The sequence below is a fragment of the Pyrgilauda ruficollis genome, unplaced genomic scaffold (assembly GCF_017590135.1).
Source record: "Pyrgilauda ruficollis isolate IOZ18807 unplaced genomic scaffold, ASM1759013v1 scaffold144, whole genome shotgun sequence".
Taxonomy (NCBI): domain Eukaryota; kingdom Metazoa; phylum Chordata; class Aves; order Passeriformes; family Passeridae; genus Pyrgilauda; species Pyrgilauda ruficollis.
In genome coordinates this window covers 218,355-241,802 of record NW_024512988.1, presented here as the reverse complement: position 1 = coordinate 241,802, position 23,448 = coordinate 218,355, and the positions used below count along the sequence as shown (strand labels likewise).

The 23,448-nt window shown below is 55.4% G+C and overlaps 2 protein-coding genes across 4 annotated transcripts; one reads left to right on the top strand and one right to left on the bottom strand.

Annotated features, from left to right (window-relative positions):
• Positions 1–1,282: 1,282 nt before the first annotated feature.
• On the bottom strand, positions 1,283–9,560 carry FGD2 (FYVE, RhoGEF and PH domain containing 2). Of its 2 annotated transcripts, XM_041460492.1 has the most exons (16): positions 9,437–9,560; positions 7,337–7,568; positions 7,162–7,242; positions 6,706–6,854; positions 6,168–6,324; positions 5,927–6,065; positions 5,353–5,411; positions 4,865–5,011; positions 4,385–4,477; positions 4,006–4,085; positions 3,899–3,929; positions 3,705–3,797; positions 3,459–3,584; positions 3,130–3,276; positions 2,637–2,780; positions 1,283–2,421 (listed from the first exon to the last, which is right to left on the bottom strand). In XM_041460492.1, the coding sequence occupies exons 1-16, from the start codon at positions 9,499–9,501 to the stop codon at positions 2,200–2,202; spliced, it is 1,965 nt and encodes a 654-aa protein (XP_041316426.1). In that variant the 5' UTR covers positions 9,502–9,560; the 3' UTR covers positions 1,283–2,199. The 2 variants fall into 2 exon arrangements, with proteins under 2 accessions (XP_041316426.1, XP_041316427.1); XM_041460493.1 differs by lacking the exon at positions 9,437–9,560 and having other exon boundaries at positions 6,706–6,755; positions 7,337–7,753.
• Positions 9,561–10,644: 1,084 nt separating this feature from the next.
• Positions 10,645–23,074, top strand: MTCH1 (mitochondrial carrier 1). 2 transcript variants are annotated; one of them, XM_041460483.1, is made up of 12 exons: positions 10,645–10,828; positions 12,113–12,197; positions 13,537–13,643; positions 14,027–14,104; positions 14,410–14,467; positions 15,338–15,389; positions 16,374–16,433; positions 19,533–19,626; positions 19,969–20,016; positions 20,208–20,275; positions 20,955–21,030; positions 21,458–23,074. In XM_041460483.1, the coding sequence occupies exons 1-12, from the start codon at positions 10,667–10,669 to the stop codon at positions 21,530–21,532; spliced, it is 963 nt and encodes a 320-aa protein (XP_041316417.1). In that variant the 5' UTR covers positions 10,645–10,666; the 3' UTR covers positions 21,533–23,074. The 2 variants fall into 2 exon arrangements, with proteins under 2 accessions (XP_041316417.1, XP_041316416.1); XM_041460482.1 differs by having other exon boundaries at positions 13,537–13,649.
• The last annotated feature ends 374 nt before the right edge of the window (positions 23,075–23,448 follow it).

Genomic DNA, 23,448 nt, shown 5'->3' with positions numbered 1-23,448 from the left:
CAGGGTATTTTGGTCAGTGCTTACGGGAAGAGGCGTGGAGGGGCCCGCGGGGGGATGCCAGTAAATGGCCTCTGAGCCTTCCCCATTCTCGAGAATAGGAAACTGTGGCTTCTGCACCGGGGTTTCACTTTCTGTTCTGGAGGCGGGAGGCCAAACTGCTCTGCTTGACCACTGCTGTGGCACTGCCTGGGGGTTGAGACAGGACAGGCAGGGAAAATTCATCACTGTATTCTCTGCACCTGTAAAAATCTTTTTATTTGGGGAATGATGCAAAACCCCTTAAAGTTTGGTCTCCCACTCCCCTTTTTTGGGATGCTCAGGGCAGTGATGCTGTCTCCCTGTCTTTGAAGGTGGCACAATGCCAAAGCCATGCCAGTGGCCTGCCCTAGTGTCCTGCCACTCCCTCCCTCCCTGGGCCACCTCTCCTCTGGGTCAGCCCCCTTTTAAGGCACTCATGGGTGCTGCAGTGGTCCTGAGGGTGCTGGGGGTCAGGAGGGAGGAGAACAGGAGCTGGTAAAAATAGCCCCAGGTGCCCTCTGCCCTAGGAGCAATTCCTCACTGGGTAAACAGGAAATTTATTCTTAGGCCATTCACGAGCTGAGCTGAGGGCAGCTCCCTGCTCGGGGCTTGTTTTGTTCCTCACTGACACAGCGGTGACGCCGAGGTGGAAGGGCCACCACGCAGAACCTTCCAGCCCCGCGGGCTTCCCCTTGCTCACTCTTTCCTCCCCGCAGCACCCTGCACTCCCTGGCTTTTCCAGGGCTGCTGGAAGGGGTTTCCCCTTCCCACGGGGTGACGGTGGGAGGTGAGGGCTGTTTTGGGGTGTCTCTGGAAAGCCCTGTTTGTGCTGTTTGCATCTGGGCTCAGATGGCACCCTGAGAGCAACTGCTTTGGCAGAGCTCTCGCCCTGACATGCAGCTCCTCCTTTCCCCCTTCCTTGACAGGATCTCTTGAGCTGGAAGAGATGAAGCCACCACAGTTTGGCCTTTCCCAGGATGAGCTGAGTAGAGAAGACTGAGGAAGGACATTGCTCACAGCTTTTTCCTGTCTCCCCAAAGCCCCCCAGAGTGGTGACAGCTGTGATTCATCTTTACCCCCCATCCTTTCCCCAGGTGTTGTTCCTATTTGCAGTGCCTTGCTCCACCTCCCTTCCCAGTTTGCAGGGATCTGTCCAGCCTGTGACACCCCTGGGCTCTGCCGGAGCTGCTGCATGGTCCAGGCAGCAAGCCCTCCCTGTCAGGGATCGTGGGCTCCTCCAGCTCTGGGCATGAGCCCCTGGCAGGCTCACAAGTGACAGCTTCTGCCTGGGCAACATTTTTGGGGAGCTAAAGAGGATGCAGAGAGAAAAATGTGGGACTGCAGCCTAAAGCACTGACTGAATGAACAGGGGTGCTTGTTATGCTGATGATAGAGAGGGGGATCCCCCGTGTTTTCCCAGCATCATCTGTGTGGACATGACCTTGTCCCAGAGTGGTTTTCCCCCTGGAAATGTAACTGAGGGAGGTACAAGGGTGGAAAGTGCTTGTGGGCAGGAGAGTGCAGGGAAAGTCTGGGATGGGCAGGAGCGTGGGCTGGCTCAGTGAGGCAGGTGAGGGCTGTCTGTGGTTAAGGGGTACCCCCATACCACGGGACTGCAGTGTGAGGCCAGGAGTGGCGACAAGCTGGAAAAGGGACATCTGAACCCAGCACTGATGTCTCTGGGCTGTGAGGCTGAGCTACAAGCTGGATCCCTGATATATTTGTGACATATACGGCAATGTGGAGCCACGGGGACAATCCCACGGGGCTCTCTGTAAAACGGACGCCCAAAGAAGGCTGCAGGGAGCGCAGAGAGGGGTCGCAGGAGGGGTTTGTCCCCGCAGTCCCGGTCCCACGGGCTCTCCCGGCCCGGGCTCCCCGCCCGGCCGCGGAAGGACGGGCCGGTGCTGCCCTCGCGCGGCCGCCGGCGGCACCGCACCGCGCCCGGCCGGGCTCTGCGGGGCGCGGGCTCCCCAAATCCCCGCTCCCGCTGCTCCCAGCTGCTCTGCCCAGGGACAGAAAAGGCATCCAGCTTGTCCGTGTGCTGGCAAACGTGTCCCCTTCTTGCCCCTGTCGCGATGGAAAACCAGAATGCAGCGATGTCGGGGGTCTGCCCAAAGCCAGCTGCGAGAGCAGGCAGGGGAGGTGTGACCCCCAGGCAGCGCAGGGGTGGGAATGGCATCATTCTGCTTCATCTGCATCCTCCTCCTCCTCCGGGTCCGTGATCCCCGCAGCAGAGCGCGCCATGGCCTTCATCCAGCGTTGTTTCAGCTCCTCAGTGTCGGCCACGAAGGTGAACACCTGCCGGGACTGCGCCAGCTGGAAGAGGTGCCGGGACTCGCTCTGGGGCATGTCCCGCACCTGGTAGCCCAGCAGGGGGATGGAGGTGTGGGCTCGGACGTCCTGCCAAGAAGAGAGACAGTGGTGGGAGGCAGGGGGTGGGCACAGCGAGATGTCCCTTGGGCACAGCAAGATGTCCCTTGGGCACCGAGGGATGTCCTTTGGGCACAGCGGGATGTCCCTTGGGCACCGCGGGATGTCCCCTGGCTTGGGCACCGAGGGATGTCCCTTGGGCACAGCGAGATGTCCCCTGCGGGTGCATTCGAGCCAGGCCTCACCTGGGGGGCTGCATAGATGTAGAGCACGAGGGGGTCGTCCTGTGGGATCACGAACCAGCCCCGCGTGGCCCCCTTGCCGTTCTTGTCCAGCAGCTGCAGGGAACTGCAGAGCAAACTCCTGCTTGATACCTCTGCAGCTCCTTTCTGCCAAAACAACCAACAAATCCCTCAATACCTCAATAGAAAGGGCACCGAGCTGAGATAATTTATTGGGGAATTCCCTGCCCACTCCAGGAAACCTCCCCAAAGCAGGGGCAAGTGAGGGGCTGTCCTGGCTATGACGGCGCTGCTGACATCCTGTGGTGAAGGGAGCCCTGGCTGTGCGGTCCCAAGGCTTGGAGCACGAGGGAGGGAGATCACCACATGCACCTTCTGGCTGCCGTGGGAGTGACTCCCACCCCTCCTGCTGCGGGTGCAGGGCCAGGCTGGGACAGCGAGGCTGGAGACCGGGGTGGGTGGCAGTGCTCAAAGGGCAGAGCGGGGTGTAGCTCACCTCCAGGATGCCTTTGTGCTTCCCCTCGCGGTCCTCGAGCAGCGTGTGGCCGGTCAGGAAGATGAAGCACTCCTGGCAGACGCGGTTCGGGCGGTTCCCGTCGTACTGCAGCTCGGCCTTGTAGTCAGAGCAGCGAGCACACACCACCTGCAGCCACCGGACAGGGACACTGGTGATGCTGGGGCAGGGCTAGGGGACCCAGCGACAGCTCCACGAGGAGCTGAGGGGCAGGAGCAGCCCTAAGCCTGGGAAAGGGGTGCAAGGTGCACTCCTGGCCTAGCAGCCACCCGAGCAGGCCAGGAGGGAGGGAGGGAGGGAGGGGGGCTCACATATCCGCAGGCTCGGCAGTGGTGCCTCCGGCGGGTGATGGCGTTGAAGGGCTCCTTGCAGCGCATGCACATGGTCACCAGATTGTCCCGCACCCACTGTGGGGCTCGGCGGCCCAGCTCCTCTGTCTGGGGTGGGAGACCATAGTCTGGGAGTCCTCAGCCTCCCCCCAGGTCGGTTTAGCTTGGGAAACAGGAACAGCAAGGTGTGTTCTCCCAGGTGGGGCACAGGGAGAGCAGGAGGGTTACCTTCAGTGCAGGGGTGTCTGTCTCCAGTCCATGGACTGCTGTCTTGAAGGTCTCACTCCTCTTCTCCTTCCTGTCAATGGCATCTTGGAAGGCCTAGAGGGCAAGGCAGGGCTGGAGGGGCACTGGGAGTACCCTGACCCACGGCATCCAGCTGGGTTGGGGGCTGTGCCCCCTCTCCCAGCACTTGGTGGTACCTTGATCCAGTCGTCCATCTCCTCCCCAGACCTGGGCACAAAAAGGACCTGGATGAGCTCTTGTCCCTCGTCCCTGAGGGTCTGTATGACTTCACCCATCCCCTTACCTGGCTTGGAGTTCCAGTGTCCGCTGCTTTCCCGACACCAGGAAGGTGTGAGGGAACTCAGCGTCCTTCAGCTCCCGCACCTATGGGAGACCAGAGAAAGGATGTGCAGCTGAACCCACTTCCAACACACCTGGACCTTTCTCCATTATGTGGGGCACAGGGATGTCCCTCTGGCACAAGCCCTTCAGCCCCTCAGATCCCACAGGCACAAGATTTCACCAGCATTTCCCAGGATCAGAGTATCAACCCCATTCACAAAGCCACCCCTGGCTCCACCTCCTCCCTCCCTCCTGAGGAAATTCAGGCAGCAGCCACACTCCAGAGCAGTCAGGAGCAGGCAGGAGCTGGGGGAAGCACAAAGTCAAGGTGTCTGTCTGACCTTCATGCCCCCCACATCCATGCGGAGGTGGACCTGGAACTCGGCGCCCACCTGGATGACCTTGGGCACGCAGTACAGCAGCATGTTGTTGAACTGGCAGGGGAGAAGAGGATGGGTTGGAGCCCAGCACTGCCTGCTCCGAGCTGTGGGCTTCCCTGGGGTCTGGGGTCCTTCACTCCCCAGAGCTGAGCTGGTCCTTGGGAAGAATCCCACCTAAAACTGTTTCTGCCTCAGCCCCCTCCCACCCTGCAAAGGTGCAGCATCTCCCAGGGCTGCCATGCCCAGGGATCAGCAGATTCCCAACCGTGCCCTGCACAGGGTACCCTACACTGAGCAGGGTCAAACCCTCCCCCCTCAGCTCTGAATTCATCGCCTCTGTGTCAAGGTGACCCAGCAACACCCTGGCCAGGCTGTGCTGCCCCTCTCCCCACTCCCACCTGATCTGCTCCCTCCCCTTGCCCCAGGCATGCCAGCTCCCACCAGGAACAGGTACTTCTCCGATGTGCTGTTGTTGCGGGTGGAGATTTTTTGGATTGGCCCCTCCTTGATCAGCTCATTGGAGGGATCCACGATGTCATCCTCGAGGCCCAGCCTCTGATAGACCACCCAGAGGTTCTGCAGCCGTTCCTGGGGGAGGCACAGGGACCTGTTCTTGTGGGGTGTTGAGCAGCCACAACCCTGTCACAGCTGGGTCCCCTCCATGCCCACCTCCCAGCCTGTTGCTGAGTACTGGGAGAGGCAGCACAGCTCTCTGAGCCCAGACTGATCTTTGGGAGCAGCTCCCAGCCGTGACCAGCTGGTCACACCCCAGCTGATGCTACAGATGGGACTTCCCCAGGCTTGGGATGGTGAGGTTGGGCATTAAGTGCGGGGTCTAAGCTCCACAGCTGAACCCACAGGGCTCTTGTCCCCTTCAGGGGGACTGTGCAGTGAGCTGCAAAGCATTTCCAGCTGGGACAGGGCCTCACCATCTCAGCAATAGCTGCATTGGAGTGCTTGGCCACCATAAAAATCATCTCCAGGGCCTCTGCAATGAGAACAGACAGGAGGTGAAACACCTGCTCTGGAGCTGTGGGAGGAAGCTTCTGGCTCTGTCCCTTATGGATGAACATGAGTAGCAGCTGCTGCCCTTCCATGAACACAATCAAAGTGGCCCTGAAATGCTGTGCAGGAGTCTGGGTACAGCTGGACTGCACATGGAGGGGTCTTGGAGGGACAGACAGCCCACTCCTGCATCCCTCCATCCCAGCAGGACTGGGAACTGTGTTATCCACAGAGGTCTGAAAGCTCCCCCAGCTGCTACAGGTCTCCTTAGGGGATACTGTGGACACCTGACACACCACCCTTCCCCTCCCCAGCCCCTGAAAAGGGAGATTAATCCCTTTCCCAGCTAGAAAAGAATCAGAATGAGAGGTTTATCCAAGGGCATAGAGCAGCAGGCGAGTGAATCCAGGTTTTCTGGTGCCCATGTACAACACCAGGGGTTGTTATTCCCCCACAAACCCACCCTGCCCTCCCCACCGTGGAGAGCTGAGCCCTTACTCTCGGCATCGCCCCTGTCGGGGGACTGGGGCGGGAGTTTCCGCACGTAATCCTTCAGGAGGAGCTCGTAGCGCGGGATCCTCTGCACGGGTTCCAGCATGTGGTGCTGCAGCGTCAGGTTAGCACACACCTTCCTCTTCTGGGCAGGGACAGCAGGCACGGAGAGAGGAACTGTGACCAAGGCAGCTCCCAGCCTCTGCTGTTTCCCCATTCCCTGGAGATTTTGGGAGCTCTGCCTTACCTGGATGTCAGCAATGAGCTCCTGGAAGGGGGGTGATTTCTCTGACCAGGTAGTGATGAGCTCCACGGCCTTGTCGAAGTTCTTCACGTACTCCCCATACATCTTGAGGAAGGGTGCAAGCTTCTGGATGACATCCCCAATGCGGGGGTTGTGGTTCCTGCAGGAGGGAACCACAGACCAGCAGCTTCCTCAGGACAGACAGACAGTGAGGGATGAGCTGAAGGACCACGGTGGAGGACTGAGGTTTTCCTGCTGCAGGCTGCTACATCCTCACACTGTTTCCTGCTCTCCAGAAGGGGAATGTCCCCACCTTGCAGCCAGCCTGGGCTGTTCATACCCAGGCACACCCTCAAACCACCGGAGATGTCACCCAGCTTTCCCTACTCTGATCTGAGCATTTCAAGGAAGTGTTTTCCAGCAAAAGACACTTGGAGCAAAACAGGCTGAGCTCTGGTCCTGGTGGGAGCCTGAATTCAGTGCTGCTCCCCCATTCTGGCCAAGCCCCCCAGGTGTCCTGCCCTCCCCTCCTGCAGCTCACCAATCCTCCATGCGCTTCTGCAGCTCTGGCAGGAAGAACTCAGCGTGGAACTGGTAGATGGAGGAGATGTTGGAAAAGATCATTTTCACCACCTCCTCTGGGACCGTCTTCCCAGTTTTGGCTTCTTTCATCAGCTCTGTATAGAACACCTGGAAGAAAGAAGGGTGAACAAAAAGGGCCAGGAGGATGCTTGAGGATCCCATTCCCTCTCTGGGATAGGCACATCACCCAGTGAAAGGCCTGACTGTGCAGGAGGAAAATCCCAGGCTCCAAGAGGAGAGGGGGATGGAAGGATTTGCTGGGACAAGGGTGCTTCCCAGAGGTGTGGGGTGCAGAAAAGGCAAAGGCCAAGCCCAATCTCCGGCTGAAAAGACCAGCAGCCCAAGTGTTTTTCATTTTTACAGCTTCAATCCCTCCAAAATCCCCTTGCACTGGTCCCTCCACTCCCCAGCTCACCTGGTCAAGGAGGTGGAGGCGGTTGACATAAGCCTGCTCTGTCTCCAGCAGCTCCAGAGCGATTTTCTTTTCCTCTGGTTCCTGCATGGGGAGCAGGGCTCAGTCTCATGGGCAAAGATGAGACCTCGAGCCAGCCCTGCCTGACTGAGGGCACCCAGCAGCCTCTGGAGCTCACCTGGCTGCCAGGCTCCAGGCCTGGGCCCTGTGGCCTCCTCCAGTTGTCCTCACGGATTTTGCTCCGCAGAGAACGGAGGCATTTGAAGCTGAGTCCACGCTGACCTTGCTGATTCTCCTCCTCCTCATTCTCTTTCCTGGTCAGGGAGTGGCTCTGGCTGGCAGGGAATGCTGGAAGCTGCTGGGGCTGCCTGCCTGCCTGCTTGTCCCTCTGGGCAGATGTGCTGTCCCTGCTACAAAGGAATGTGATCAACTCAGCCATTCCCCAGGCCCAGCTTAAAGCCACCAAAAGGGACAAGAGCAGCAGCTGTCCAGTGCTGACACTGCTCTGCTCCACTCCAGCCCTGCAGTACAAACATCCTCAGCATCCTCCACGGGGCCAGGATCCAGCCTCTCTTCTCCCAGAGCCCCCTGCTGCTGTGCCCAGTCCCTCTCCTGCTGTAGAAAAGCAGGATCCTGCTGTTTATCCCACCCACAGCTCTGGCTTTCTGCCTGCTGCCACCATGGAGAAAAGCAGGGAGAAGCCCAATAGCCAAGAGTTTTGAGCCAAGAGCAGGCCATGTGTGGGTGGTTTTGCAGACAGGTTGTTTTTGGTGGCATTCTTTCTTCCCTTTTCTGGCAAAGACAAAGAAAGCAGGTCCAGAGCGGGCATGAGGGAGAAGCCAGGCCATGAAGGTGACAGCAAGTGACTTGTCTGTCATCCAAGAGCTGGTCACTGCAGGAAACTGCTCTGGGCAGAAAGTGGAAAGACATCCACTGTTGGCCTGCACACAGGAGTGGGATGGATGGGATGGGAAGGGAAAGACATGAAGAAATTGGACATCAAACTGCAAAGCTGAGGATAGGAAGTGACTTGAAAGCTAGAAACTCATCTGAAGAGGATGCCAGCTCCATCCCATGCTCAGGATGTCTGTGAGCTCAGGAGTGCTTCCACAGCCATGCACAAATCCCCTCCTGTTCAGGGGGGCTGGCAGAACCCTTCAGAGACAAAGAGGCTTTTTCCACTTCTCCTGGTGCCTCCCAAACCTGTGTCAGCCTAAAGCCACAGCTGAGTCCCAACAGGGAACTTCTCTCTTTCTATTTATGCTGACTTGGGCCAAACCGTTGTCTGCTCCAAAATGTTCTGCTCATTCCCAGGTTCCCCAGCTTCCTCTGAAAGTCTCAAGTTACTTTTATTTCCTCTAAATCAAACTCACACTCCAGGGCAAACAACAAACACACTGCAGCAGTGACATGGGAGCAGATCAAACACTGCAGTGGTTCCAACACAACATCACTGTGGGATGATGGGGACAACCACAAAGCCTGGGGAAAAGCACACAGCAGAGATGCAGGAGTTCCTGAAATGAAAGGAAATCTCGTGCCTGAGCATCTTCAGGAATTGCTGCAAAACTCACCTGCCCAACCACCCAGCCCCTCCAAGGCTCACTGAGAGCATCTCATGGAACAAGGAATGGCAGGCTTCCATATCTTGATCCATCAGGTGGAGAAAGTGAGGCACAGTCCTGACAATAACTCACCTGAAGCCTCAGAATTAGTTTTACACCAGAGCCAGGGCAGATCCCCTCGCTCAGACCCCAGCACACCCTGTCTGAGGGTCCCAGCTCACACTCCAAAGGAAGGAGCTGCTTTATGGAAGGAATTCTCTCTCTCCCTTAACATAATTTCTGTTTCCTTTCCTTGGAGCCACATCTCTGCAAACAACTGGACAGTCTGAGGCTGGGACCCTCCCAGACACCCAGTCAGTTAATTCCCAGTGACATCCCCTGCCTATATATTTGCAAACCAGGATTCCTTTCCCCAGCAGCAGCAGCAGGATGCACCAGCCAGGCTGAGTGTGAAGATGCTGGGTGTGGGGGATGGCTGCCACAGCCTGACCCTGAGCCAGGCAGAACCACTCACACCCACTGAGGTTTTCAGATTTTGCTCATGACCCGCAGTGGGAAGAAGACACTGAGGCAGACCTGAGTGGTGAAGAATTGCAAATCACCTTGTCAGCTTCTCCACAGGATCCAAACCACCTCCACAGTGGGTTTCTTCCTTCCCAAACTCACTCCACGTGGAGCCATAACCCTCAGCACCCAGAGCCCTCCTGCCTTACCAGTGCTCTTCAAACGCAGCCACCAACTCCACCACGCTCTGCTGATTATCTGCCTTCCCCTCCATGGCACGGGCTGGCAGCAGGTCCTGGGTGTCCAGGAGCTCCAGGAGCAGGTGCTGGGGGCTGCAGCTCCTTCCTCTGTGCCCCTCTCTGCTCTGAAGTGTTTCTGGCTGCAGTTTGGGAACGAGGATTTGCACGAGGCAAAGCCCACCCGCTGCCCTCTCTGGGTTGGCCTCAAAAGGGAAGGGAAAGAGGAACCACAGCAGTTTGTGGGTAGGAGAAATGCTGAGAAAACACTGGGAATCGCTTTAGTTTGGGAGGGACCCAAGCGGTGGCACAGCCAAGGCCAGAGCAGCAGCGGGGATGGTGCAGGGCAGGTGTGACCTGGGACACCAGCAGCACAGGTGGGCTGGGCTGTGTCCCACCAGGGTGGGCTGTGTGCCACCAGGGTGGGCTTCAGGGTGGGAGTCTGGGCAGTCCGGATGGCTGGAGAGGCCAGGAATGGGCTGGCAGGAGCCTGGTGCCCAGCTAGGGCCGGCGTGTCTGCCCCAAACACCAACAGCTGCACGGCTGTGGGGCCAGCCCAGGACTGCTGGTAACAACACACAAGGATTGTTGGTGATAACCCTGAGAAAGAACAAGACGTGGCTGGAGAAAGGCCCATGTGGAGGCAGGGCAACACTTTTCCAGAAAGGTCTGAGACAGTGCACTGTGCATGAGAAACAACCTGAGAAACAACCCATCCCAGAGCTTGTGCCCCAGGAGCCTGGACATCCATCCCATCAGCCAGACCAGTGCTGCAACCGGGACTGGAGAGCTCCTTTTCTTTTTTTTCTCTTCTCTTCTCTTCTCTTCTCTCCTCTTCTCTTCTCTTCTCTTCTCTTCTCTCCTCTTCTCTTCTCTTCTCTTCTCTTCTCTCCCCTTCCCTTCCCTTCCCTTCCCTTCCCTTCCCTTCCCTTCCCTTCCCTTCCTTTAACTCCACTTATCTTTTCTCTCTCCCCAAACCCCTCTGCCGTGCGCTCACAAACCCGGTCAGGCACTAACACCCAACTCCACAAACCCCTAAAATCCTTCTCCTTTTCCCGCCTCTCCCGCCCCTCTCTCCCCGCCGCCATCGCCGCCCCTCATGCCGGGCTCCCCCCCTCCGCAATGGTTCCTCCCGCCGCGGTTCCTCCCCCGCCCGGCGCGGCGGTGGTGGCGGCCGGCGCGCGGCGCGGTGACGCGCGAGCCATGGCGGCCGTGGCGGCGCTGCCCCCGGGGCCGCTGTCGCCGCCTGGCGGGGGCGCGGCGGACGCGGCGGGGCCTGAGGGCGCCGAGGGCCTGTTCGTGCTGCTGGGCGCGGGGCTCGCCGCCGCCAGCCACCCCCTGCTCTACGTCAAGCTGCTCGTGCAGGTCCGCTCGGGGGGGAGCGGGACGGTGCGGGGGGAGTCCGGTGTGTAACGGGGGTGGCGACTCCGGGATAACGGGAGGATTTCTGGGTGATGCTCCCGTGGAGGCCTCCGTGCGCTGGGGGTCACTGTGTGTACAGCCCTGCCCCTGTATAACGGGGCCCCCTGTGCGGTGCGGGCACCTATAGCACGGGGGGCACCTGTGGAAGCGGGGAGCTCAGTGTAATTAACGGGATGGGGTCCCATGGGTAACGGGGCATCGGGACCCCGGTACAACGGGAGCAGCTGGATTCCTGCAGGGCCCCTATGGAAACCCCCATGTGCTAGGGCTATATATATATGTATATATATGTGTGTGTGTGTGTGTGTATATATATACACATATATATATGTATATATATGTGTATATATATGTATGTATATATACAGCCCCTCGTTACAGTGGGACCCCCTGTGCAATGTGGGCATTCTACAGAATGGGGTCACCTATAGAATGGGGGACCTCCATGTGTAAAGGGGTATAGTCCCTGTGTGTGATGGGGATTGGGACCCCAGTGTCACTTGTGGAAGTGGATTCCTGGTTTGTGCCCCTATGGAGGCCTCAGACACCTATAGAATGGGGGACCTCCATGTGTAAAGGGGTATAGTCCCTGTGTGTGATGGGGATTGGGACCCCAGTGTCACTTGTGGAAGTAGATTCCTGGTTCGTGCCCCTATGGAGGCCTCCATGCCCTGGGGGTCACTGTACAGGCAGCCCCCCCCATTATAATGGGACCCCCTGAGCACTTCAAGAATGAGGGACATCTGGGTAATGGAGTGCTCCATATGTAAGGGAATGGGATCCCCTATACACTGGTGGAGCCTATATAAAAATGGGGTCCTGTATAATAGGAGAGTGAGGATGCCTTCTACAACAGGGGCGCCCTATATTGGGGATAAGGGACACCATATAATGGAGGGGTGAGGCCCCCATACAGTGGGGGCTCCTTTGCAGTGGGGTGTTGGGACCCCTCCTATGCCAGGGAATGGGGACACCCACTGGGAACCCCTATAAAATTACCCCTCTGCCATGGGGCCTCCCATACAAGGAGGAATAGGAAGCCCCAAAACCCTCTCAGTAACAGGGACCCCGCAAAATGGGAGGGTGGAGGACCCCCTGTAACCTAGGGGCCCCAAAAGAGGAAAGGAGTGCCTGAGAGTGACGGGGAGATGCTGGGATCAATCCTGTTCATCCCAGGGACTTTGGCAACACCAGAGCAGAGACCTGCTCACGAGCTTTCTGTCTCAGGTTGGCCATGAGCCACTGCCTCCAACCATTGGAAGAAATGTGCTGGGAAGGAAGGTCCTGTACATGCCTGGCTTCTTCACCTACGGTGAGTGACTGTCCCTCCCTGCCACCACGAGGTCCTGCCCTTGAGGAACCGGGGCTGGGAGCTGCCAGGCAGCCTGAGCTGACCCCCAGCAGCACTCCCACATCCCCTTGGGGTCATCCCAAGGCTGCAGTGAGGCATAAACCACCACAACTCCTTGCAAGGCTGTCAGATTTATGTACCTGTTGCTGGGGACAGGGGGTTGTTGGTGCTGCATCGTGTTCCTGTGGCACATTGCTCTGCGTTTGCACCGTGGTGGAGGGGTTTGGGGGGGTTTTAGGTGCTCTAGGCTTGTTGCAGGAGGTTTTTGTGTGTTTTGGAGGTTGCAAAATACTTTCCTTCTGCTCCAAAACAGCCCTGGAATAACCTGCCCCCTGCCCTGCTCATTTGTGTGTTGTAGATGGAGCCCTAAAGGGACAGAAATACCAAGAAAAGGGCAGGTAATATGTTTAGAAGGAAAAAAAATTAGTATTTTCCTCTTTTTGTGGGTGGAGAATCATGGAGAGGTGGGTGAATACTTTGTGACCTGCTCTCAGTGCAGGTTTGCTGTGGGGAAGGGGAATGCACAGCTGACAGCTGACTGGGCCAATCCCAAAATCAGCCAGTGTTATCCATGGGGTGGAACCAGCACAGGAGCAGGATGAGAGCCCTGGAAGCCCATCCTGGGACACCTAGGGCTGGAAATACTCCAGTGCTGCCCTTTGGAAGATGCAATTTCCAAAGAGATGGGCAATGTTGGGTGATGGAGAGGTGCAGAGCCCACCTGGCTTTGCTTGGACAGCACAGGAAGGGGCCAGGAGCAGTCAGTAGCCACCAGCACATAGTGGGTTTTATCCCACCTTGTTATATGTGGGAGAAATAGGATCTCTGGGCTTTTTTTTTTTTTTTTGCAACTAGAGACCTGAGGAGGTTTGCCTGGGAGAAGGTGGTGGGGCAGGAACTGAACATGGGTTTGTGAGGTCCATATGAACCCCGAGTCAGACCTTCCTGGGGTGGAGGGAGGAGGTGACAGCACAGAGCACCTGGGATGATCCCCCCTGCCTGGTTCAGTCCAAACTCCCTTGGAGCCCTTTCAGGTGAGCAAAACCATCAAAAGACAAACAGTAGCCCAAAATATTGGAGCTGTCCTTCCAGATTAGGCAGATGACAGTAAGAATTCTTGTCCTCCAGTATGAAGTTTCTTTAGGACTGTTACAATAAATCACTTACTGTGGGGCCGTGGAGTGGCTGCCCTGCCGAGCTGAGCCTGGCATGGTTTCAGCTGAACCCTGGGGCTGTTTGGGGTGCTCTCCAGGCACTGTCCCCTTCCCAACTGACAGCAGCCTGGTGTTGTCCCACCCAGCCAGACACATCGTGGAAGTGGATGGGAAGAGAGGCCTCTTCCGTGGCCTGACTCCTCGCCTCATCTCAAGCACTTTATCAACCATCACCAGGGGGAGTGTGAAGAAGGTAAAGGTCAGCTTCTCTCTCTGTTAATCACCTGCAGGGTCAGTGCTTCTGTAGCAAGGGCTGCACAGGAAGACTGATGCACCCATCCCTCTCCATCTCCTAAGGGAATAGTCCTCCAGTGCCCTTATCCCTGAAGTATTTTTTAATTTATAAACCTTTTTAATTTGATTTGGCATCTCTGCGCCTCGTATCCTCTGTCAGCAGTTTTGTGACTCTGCTATTCCTCTATTTTACTTTCCATCCTTTCTTCTCCTGTGTTCCTTTTGCCTGGTTGTCTTGTCCTTGCATCTAGAGCACAGCTTTTTGTGGTTTCCCCCTGTCCTCAGACATTGTTGGTCAGCATTTCCATCAGTTCTGAGCATGTTGCTTCCCTCCCCACTCAGGCTTTTCCACTGGAAGACATGGAGCACGTGTCTAACAGGGATGATGTGAAAACTTCACTTAGGAAAGTGGTCAGAGAGGTGAGAAGTGGATATTGCCCAGTCATGAGTGGTTGGGGACATCCCTGGGGACGTGGGTGAGATTACTTGGAGAGAATCTGGGGTGAGAAGTTTGTGGTGAGACGTTTGTGGATTTGTTTGTCTATCAGTTTAGTGGTCATTCTGTGTCCATCTGTTAAATAATTCACAGGAGTAGAAGTTTACCACAAGAACAAATCTCAAGAGAGGGACCCAAAACATGTTTCCCCACTCTGAGGGGAAGGGCCTGGGCTGTGCAGGAGGAGCAGCACAGCTTTTCTCACAGGTGTGTTCTCCTCCCTTCCCAGACATCCCACGAGATGATGATGCAGTGTGTGTCCCGGGTTGTCTCACACCCGCTGCACGGTGAGTCCTGTCCCCTGGCTGGCAGCCCCCTCCAGACTGGCATCACCCCAAACCCTGCACACTCAGGGGGATGATTCTTACAATACTTCTGTATCATAGGAGGCTGATGCTGGGGTTTGCCTTCAGGCACTAACACAGCTGAGCAATGAGTTTCTCTCTTCCCACTCATCCAGGACCTTGTCCTAGAGATCCCACTGGGGTTAGGGCCAGTAGCAGCTTTCCAGTGCCTAAAGGGGCTCCAAGAGAGTTGGAGAGGGACTTTGGACGAGGAGTTTCTCTCTTCCCACTCATCCAGGACCTTGTCCTAGAGATCCCACTGGGGTTAGGGCCAGTAGCAGCTTTCCAGTGCCTAAAGGGGCTCCAAGAGAGCTGGAGAGGGACTTTGGACGAGGGCACGGAGAGACAGGACACAGGGAATGGCTTCCCACTGCCAGAGGGCAGGGTTAGATGGGATATTGGGAAGAAATCCTTCTCTGTCAGGGTGGGCAGGCCCTGGCACATGGTGCCCAGAGCAGCTGTGGCTACCCCTGGATCCCTGGAAGTGTCCAAGGCCAGGCTGGAGGGGGCTTAGAGCAACCTGGGAGAGTGGAAGGTGTCCCTCCCCATGCCAGGGGGTTTGGAAAAAGATGATCAATCAGGTCCCTTCCAACCCAAACCTCTCTGTGATCCTCTGAAATCCTTCCCACCACTTACAGGCTCAGGAAAGGCCCCAGTTTCTAATGAGTCTTGCAGTGCTGATGACCACTGAGAGGAGCTGGAGATGCTGTGAGTTGAGGGAGAGCAGAAGGGTCATTTTTCATTTTCCTTCACATCCAGTACAACCCAAACTGGATTTGTTTGTCTATCAGCCTTGTGTTTCTTTCCTCCCAGTGATCTCCATGCGCTGCATGGTCCAGTTCGTAGGCCGGGAAGTCAAATACAGGTGAGTGGCTGCAGCTGGGAAGGGTCTGGGGCCAGGGGTGCCAGGTGCTGACCCCAGATCAAATATAGGATGCTCTGGGATGGTCCCTGTGAGTGGGGCATGGCTGGAACAGGCTGCTCACAACCCTCCACCTTCCAGGGAAGTGATCTGAAAGAAGCCACCACATTCCCTTCCATCCACATAAAATAAACACTGCTGGTAGCTGAATGAAACTTAATGGTAGCTCCCATGACATGGGGGATAGGGTTATCCAGGAGGCTTGAGAGACTGAAAAGTGAATCTCAGCTGTGCTTAGAAGGTGGGTGACTGGGGCTTGAAGGAATGTGGGAAGGCTGGCTCTGTCCCTGATGTGCCTCTGTTCCACCTTGTGCCCATGGGGCTTTGGGGTTGTATCACCCCTTGCTGATCACACGAGTCTCCTGCCTTTTTCTTTGGCTGTTAATGGAAAGGGAAGGCAGCAGGGAGGCAGAGTGGATATCACAAAGCTTTGCTGCAGCCCTGCTTAGTCTGTAAAATTTTTCCAAGCCTTTTGCAGTACCAGCTGCCTCTCTGCAGGGCAAAACTGCCTGTGGAGCAACATGGAGGCACGCTAGACAGGATTGCAGCCAGCTCACAACAGCCAGCTCAAGTTCCCAAAGGCAGGACAGGGTTCTTGGGCTTAGAATCAGCCAAATCAAATCATATCACACAACATCTGTGCCCACTCACAAGGCCTCACAGAGCTCTTGTACCTTCAGCACTGAACAGCTATGTGCAGGTTGGGTGTTCTCCCAGGTGTCACTGCAGACTGGCAGAGTACACACACGACCTTCCTTCCCTCCAACCTGCTTGGTCTGAGGACAATAGGCAGAACAAGCTGCCTTCTGCTGGAATGGTGGCTGGGGAGGCTCTGCCATGGCTGGGGCCTGCAGGATGCATGTGAAGCTGCACAGGGCAGAGGTGGAACAACTCTGCACACTCACAGCTCTTTTCCTTTCTTGGCAGCGGTGTGTTCAGTGCCATTGGCAGGATATTTAAGGAAGAAGGGATCCTGGGATTCTTTGTGTACGTGAGTTGTTGTTTAAATACTTTCTCCCGTAGCCTGAAGGCGCTGATGGCTCTGCCGGCAGCTCTGCCACCCCCAGCTGGAGTCACACTGAAACCTTGTCTGACCAAGGGACTCCCACATCACTCCTACGATTAAATCTGTGCCTTTGACAGCATTCCAGTTTGACCATTAAGTTTGCCCCAGATCTTATCTTCAATCAAACCTTCAGAGCCCAGAGAAAGCTGTATTTTTTTCTTACCGTTCGTTTTCCCTTGGTGCTTCTTTGTGTTTCAGTGAAGGGCCATTTAAAGCATTTGTTTGTGCAACAGGCACCAAGATCAAGTGCAACAATAAGTTCCCTTGTTGAAATGAAAGCCAGAGCCTGGATAAGGAGCATATTCCTCTGCAGAGCACCGTGGGTGCTTGTAATGAGCAGGTTTACCTGTGTGCTTGGAGAGTGGTGGTATCTGGATCAGGAGGAGCTGAAAGGTGTTTCCAGCTGCTTACAGAGTGTGGCAAATTGATGCATCACTGAAATGGAAGTTTAGTGGGCACCTTTTCGCTTGAACCTTTAATTAATGCTTCCTGCCTTTCTTTTTCACATCTTCATAAAAGCAGAACCACCTGCTGTGTCTGCTCGTGGTCGGGAGATAACTCACTTTATTATGTCAATAATAGTAAAGGCAGCTCTGGAATTTCAGTAGGGCTTTTCAGGATGCCTTTGGCTCTGCAGTCACAAAATATGGGCCTCCAGATGAAACCTGAATGCATCAGGAAGAGGGAAGCAATCACAGGGGGTCTCACCCTGTCCTTCTCCAAGAAGAAATGGCCAGGGATCTGCAAAGACCCCACCCACTGAGTGTCACTGCTTCTTCATTTGGCAGCCCACAGCTTCTCAGCTGAGCTGTGCAGCTCCACATCTGCTCCACTGAAAATACGATGCTCTGGGATGGTCCCTGTGAGTGGGGCATGGCTGGAGCAGGCTGCTCACAACCCTCCACCTCTCAGGGAAGTGATCTGAAAGAAGCCACCACATTCTCTTCCATCCACATAAAATAAGCACTGCTGGTAGCCTCATGAAACTTAATGGTTCTCAAGAAAGGCTTTAACACAACCCAAATTGTCTCAGGAGGGCTCTGAAGTTCTACATGCTCTATAACCCTCCTAGGAAGTCCCACTGCTGTGAGGGGAGCACAAAGTGCATCTGAAGGACCAGACTGCTGGTTTTCTCCTCTCAGCCCTGGTGCAATCCCAGCACATCCACTGCCCTAAAATCATGGCAGTGCACTTGTTTCTCATGCCTTATAACCACCCCCAGCAATAACAGTGGCACACACTCTCTGGGTGTGTGCCTGGCTAGAGATAAAGGCTTTTCAAGGATGGATTTATCTCCCTTTCCCTCATACCTGCAGCAGGCTCCTGACAGCCCAGGAAGGTGTTCCCTGAGCTTCAAAGCTGCTGGGCATGGTCAGCTCAAGGATGGCTTGTACCAGGTCCCTTGCACTGGGGTTTCTGCTGTTGGTTACTGTACATCATTCAGGCTTCCTCCTCTGCCTGCTGCTATTCCAGCTTTTCATCACCTTCCAAAGATACTCCCAGTTCAGATCTTGGACATCTCAGCAGGTGTGAGAATTGCAGCACTCACTTTTTTATGTCAATAGCAGTAAAGGCAGTGCTGGAATTCCAGGAGGGATTTACAGGCTTGATGCCTTTGGCTTGTTGGCTTTTTTTAGTTGCGTTCTGCAGCTCTCAGACCCCTGGTTTCCAGTCATCCAGCTCAGGGCCAGCAGCTGTCATTACTTTGGAGGGGAGAAAGGGATGGGATCCTTATTGGAAGTGGAATAAACAGTCTGACTCCCTATCAACAGTTGGGTGAGGTTTTCCTTATGGGGCTGCCCTGGCCCAGCCCTTTGCTTCTGGAATTTATTAGACTCTGTTGTATCTCAGCAGCTCAGGAGCTTCAGACTTAACTTTGAGTTAGAGAAAGGATGGTTTTTACAAAGGCTGAAAGCCAAACACAAAGCAGAGCATCTCTTTGGGGCCAGAGAGCTTTGATTTCTTTGTCCAGACTGCTGCTCTCATGTATCACATCTTTGAAGCCAGTGAATCTTCTGTTGAAGGTTTCTGCTGTGCCTGGCCCCTGAGACCTCAGCTGCATCCACAGGGCTGCTGGGGCCTTAACAATGCACAGGTTGCTCCCAAAACCAGTCCCAGTTGCTGCTCTGCTGCTGCAGCAACCACAGCAGGAAACAAACTGGTCCCTTGCTCTGAGGAGGCAGCGTTGTGTTTGGGAAGAAACAAAAGAGTCAGATTAATGTGCTGAAGGTGACTCTTTCCAGCTCAGCAAACACTCCTGTGGCTCTTGACAGGCTCCTTTTCAGAACTGACCACATCTGCTGGCGAAACACAGGTTTGACACACACCTGGATCATTTTGCACTGGAACAACCTCTGCAAAAGCAGGAAACCCTGCACTGCTGCAGCAAATGCTGCAGAAGCACCAACAATCTGGAGAAGCCCTCTGGAATATTCTGTAAAGTTTTAGTGCTATTATCTGCAAAAGCTGGCAGTGCTGGTGCTGCTGGGAGCTCCAGTGTGTCAGTGGGAGGCATTAACCAAAGAACTGTGCTCCTGGGGGCAGCAGGGACTGGGAAATATCAGTGTTCCCCCAGTTACTCCCACTTTGCAGTGGAGCAGGTTGTGCAGGAACAACCCCTCTCATTTTGATTTCTAAAAGAAGGGATATTCCACAAAGAGATGAACTTCTCATTCTGCATCCAAAAGAGCATCTTCAGAAATGGAAACCACTTCATCTGTGTCTCACTTGGGTTTCTCAGCAGGAGTTGGGCCAAGAAGGGATTTTGGATAGAACAAGGGGAATTGAGTCATGCCCAAAAACCAGATCCCAAAAACTTTCCAGCCAGAGCAGTACGTGTACCAAGTTTTAAGGCTGAGAGCTCTTCCCTGAAATCTCCCTTTTCAGTTCCTCCTGAAGTAAAAATTTCATTTTGGGGGAGTGGAGTTCCTCTGAGCTGGTGGAGGGAAGGAGGGCTGGGCATCTCAGGAGGTGGCACTGGGACCCTCCTGCACCTCACACCCCTCTTTTTGCCCTTGCAGTGGGTTAGTCCCTCACATCCTGGGGGATGTCATCTTCCTCTGGTGCTGCAACCTCCTGGCTCACTTCATCAACACCTACGCTGTGGATGACAACGTGAGTGGAAGTGCCTGAAGGTGCCTGGGGTCTGCACCAAGCACCTGCAGTGGGGAGGAGTTACTGGGGAGCAGGGGCTGATTTAATACAGACCCCAGGCTTTGGGGAACTCCCTGAGAGTGCTGGAGGCTCTGTGTCTGCTCAGGGCTGTGCTTCACCTGCACTTTGGGGGATCACAGTTCCCCAAATGCCTTCCCAGACTCTCAGCTGGAATGCAGCTGCTCTGTGTGGCTTTCTGCCTCCTCCCTTGCCCCTCTCCTCAGGTTCAGGGAGTGTCATATGTGACACTGCCAGCCTGGTGTCATCCCCATGCTCCACAACGCCTTTGGTTTCTCTCTGCAGTTCAGCCAGGCCTCGGTGATCCGGAGCTACACCAAGTTCGTGATGGGGGTATGTAGGCAGCTGCTGTGTCCTTTCCCCTCCTCCTGCCACCTCTGGGCTGAGAGCTCGTGCTCTAGGGACACAGCCTGGTCTGTACTTGACATCCCTTATCCAAGGATAACTGCTAACCTGCAAAAGCTGGAAATAGCGTTTTTGACATGGGGAGCGTTAGAGAGGCTGCTGGTTTTCTGTGCTTTCAGATCGCTGTGAGCATGCTGACCTACCCGTTCCTTCTCGTGGGAGATCTCATGGCAGTGAACAACTGTGGGTATGTCCTTCACACTGAGATCTAAAGCTTTCCCTTCCTTTCTTGCAGCCCCTTGTTGTCTGAATGGGCTGCTAACGACCGTAAAGCTTTCCTCCAGCCCCGTAAACTCTGTGGCACCTCGCAGACCTGGCTCGTTTCCTGTCCCAGGTTGCTTATAATTTTAGATCAGAGGGCACAGACACGAGCAGCAGAAAAGCTCAGGTGGTGAGAAATCGGGAGAGTTGTGGTGGTGTGGTCCCATCTGAGCTGAGCTGGGGGCACAGGGATCAAAGGGACAGTGCTGGCTCCAGGGAGCAGCACGAGGGAAGCAGAGCTCTTATGGCAGCCATGGGAGCAGACAGGAGCAGGACCCAGCTTGCATTCCCAATCGCCCTGCTCTTCATTTTTGCTCATGGGAACGGGATCCAAGTGTGGTGCCGTGTTTTCTCAGTATCTGCTGGCTTTTGAAGGTGTAGATACGGTCCTGGACTCTCAAAGTCTCCAGGTAACGCTCCTTGTTTGTGCACTCCAGGGGTAATTAAATTACAGATCTGCTGCATTGTAAATAAGGAGCTGTCACTTGGCTGCCAGCCCGGTGTGGACACTGTCCCCATGTCCTCATTCACACTTCCTGCTGCTCTTCTGTTACCTGTGTGGGTAAGGTGACACATCCACCTCAGCTGTTCCTGTTGCCGTGCAGGTTGCGTGCAGGCCTCCCTCCCTACGCTCCTGTCTTTGCATCCTGGATCCACTGCTGGAGGTACCTCAGTGCTCAGGTGAGGGAGCAAGGCACACACGGGGCTTTGGGCTCCCTCTGCTCCTTTCCCAAGTCTGCAGAATTCCCCAAAAGTGCCTGTGCTGCATCCTTGCCGTGCTCTGTAGCCTGCTTCTGTCCCTCCAGTTCTGGCACTGGTACCAGCATGGCAGTGCTGCTCTGCCCATTGCACACCCCGAGCTTGCAGCCTGTGAGCTTTTATCCTGTGCATTGCACACAGCAGAGTCTGTGCCCCTCTGCATGTGTCACGCCTGGGGAAATGCTCAGCTCCAGCACCCACGGGGCTGGAACCTCACTTTGTCCTCAGAGCAGCCCAGGGTGCCCAGGCCTTGCAGCCCTGCCATGGGCATGGCGTGGGGCCCTGCTAAAACAGCTGCAGCTCCCTGGGCAGGTCTGAGGCTGCCCTGACCCTGAGCTCTCCTCCTCAGGGGCAGCTGTTCCGTGGCTCCAGCCTGCTGTTCCGCAGGGCGCCCGTCCCAGCCGCCTCCTTCCCCATCGACTGACGCCTCGGCAGGGACAGCTCATCAGCGTGGACTCCTCAAGAAACCCCAAGCTTGTTTCGATATCTGTATATTTCTATTTTCTGATCCAAAGTCCATGGTGCCAGAACTGACACCTCCTCTCCAGCAAGGCCAGGAACAGACTTCTGGACATCTGGCTCAGGCCCCAGCTGGACCAAAGCTCCATCCTCGTGGCTGTCTCAACTGGGATGTATAGCAGAGAGAGCAGAAAGCTGTTGTCTCTTTGGTCCAAGCTGTAGCTCTGGAGTTGCTGGGGAAGTCCAGGAATCCAGAAAATGCCCAGGTACTAAAGGAGCCAGCCATGAGCTGCAGGGACAAAAGACTGCTTTGTTCTGCCTGAGCTGAAAAGCAGCAGGAGAGCCAAGGTCACCCCCCTGGGAAGGTTATGCCAGGTGACAGCCTCCTGCCTCGTCCTTTCTGGAGAGAGCACCTTTGCCTGGCAGGTAGCTCATCCTGGGCAAGATCAACCTGCCATCCATATTTAAGGTTTGAGGGTCCTTATCACCCAGGAACATCCCACCTCCCATGGGCATGAAAAGGAAATTATAGGATCAAAACAGGGAAGGGAAACAGAGTCCCACTGCAAAGAACAGAAGGGTCCCAAAGAGACAGGTCCAGCCCAGCTCAGGGCAGTGATGGGATGTGGACAAGGAGAGGGCGCTTGGGAAGGGACATGTGCTGCCAGTGATGCTGCTTTGGGCAGGATTTCACTCATGGAATGGGCTGTGTTTAGGATACACCCAGCAGAGCTGTGGGCTGGGCAGGCAGCCTGCACCCACTGGAGGAGGCAGGTGCTGGGTTGGACTGGCCTGGCTGCAGCGAGGGGCCTCTCCCAGCCAGCAGCACCACGAGCCCCGCTGGGCTCCTGCTCCTGTTGGGATCTGAGAGCTGCACACAAAGGGCTCTCCTGCAGCAGGGGCAGCCATCCAGGGCTGTCTGCAATGAAGGGACACACCTTGAGCTGGCCAAAGGCTGGTGAGGCATCAGAGTTGAAGGCTCCTGGTGCTCAGTGGAGCACGGCTGGCTCTGTGTGTAGCAGAGCTCACCATGGCACCGGGGCAGGATTGATGCTCAGCTCCCCAGACAAGAATTTCTTTGCACCAGTCTGTGCTGTGATGGCAGCCAGGCAGATTTCCCCTATTTCAGTTCCCCACGAAGCAGTCTTTTGCACAGAGGTGATGCTGCACTCCCTGGGAAGAGGTTTAGCATTGCTTGAGCAGGTTCCCATGTGCTGCAGCTGGGATCTCATCTCATCCTGGTCCTCTGGGGACCTGCCATCACAGGGGTTTTTTCTGCAGCAGGCAGGGTCGATGCACACCCCAGGCAGGGCTTGCAGGACAGTGGTGGTGCGTGCTGGGACTGGCAGCCCCCACCCAGCTCCTTCAGTGTCGTGAAGTCGGTCCTGTCTGTCCTCCCTCGCTCCCAGTTTGTGTTACAGTTAAATAATGCATGGACCTGTTCCCTAACACCAGAGATGATTTCAAAGATAATTTAATTATGCTCCAAAATAGAGTTATAAAACAACTATTGGGTGGTTTGGTTTTTTGGTGGGTTTTTTGTGATTTTTTTGGTGATTTTTTTCCCCCTGTATAATGTGCTCCCTCAGGGAAGATTTCAGTTTAAGACAGGCACTTCCTTTGGTCTTTTCTACTAATCAGGGGCTAAAACAGCTGTTTAAAACTCAGGTTCCCCGTGATTTTCCTCTCCTCCATGGAAGGTGGGCATATTTAGGCTGAGCAAATTGCAGTGGGTGCACCTGGAGTGAGGATGGAGGCAGCAGAGGGCTTGGGTGCTTGAAGCAATATATGTGGAATTAGGTTTTTGGAGTTAAAATTGACCTTGAGGTCTTCTGGAAAGGGGTGATAGAGACCCTTTGCTGTTGTCAGACGAGTGAGGTG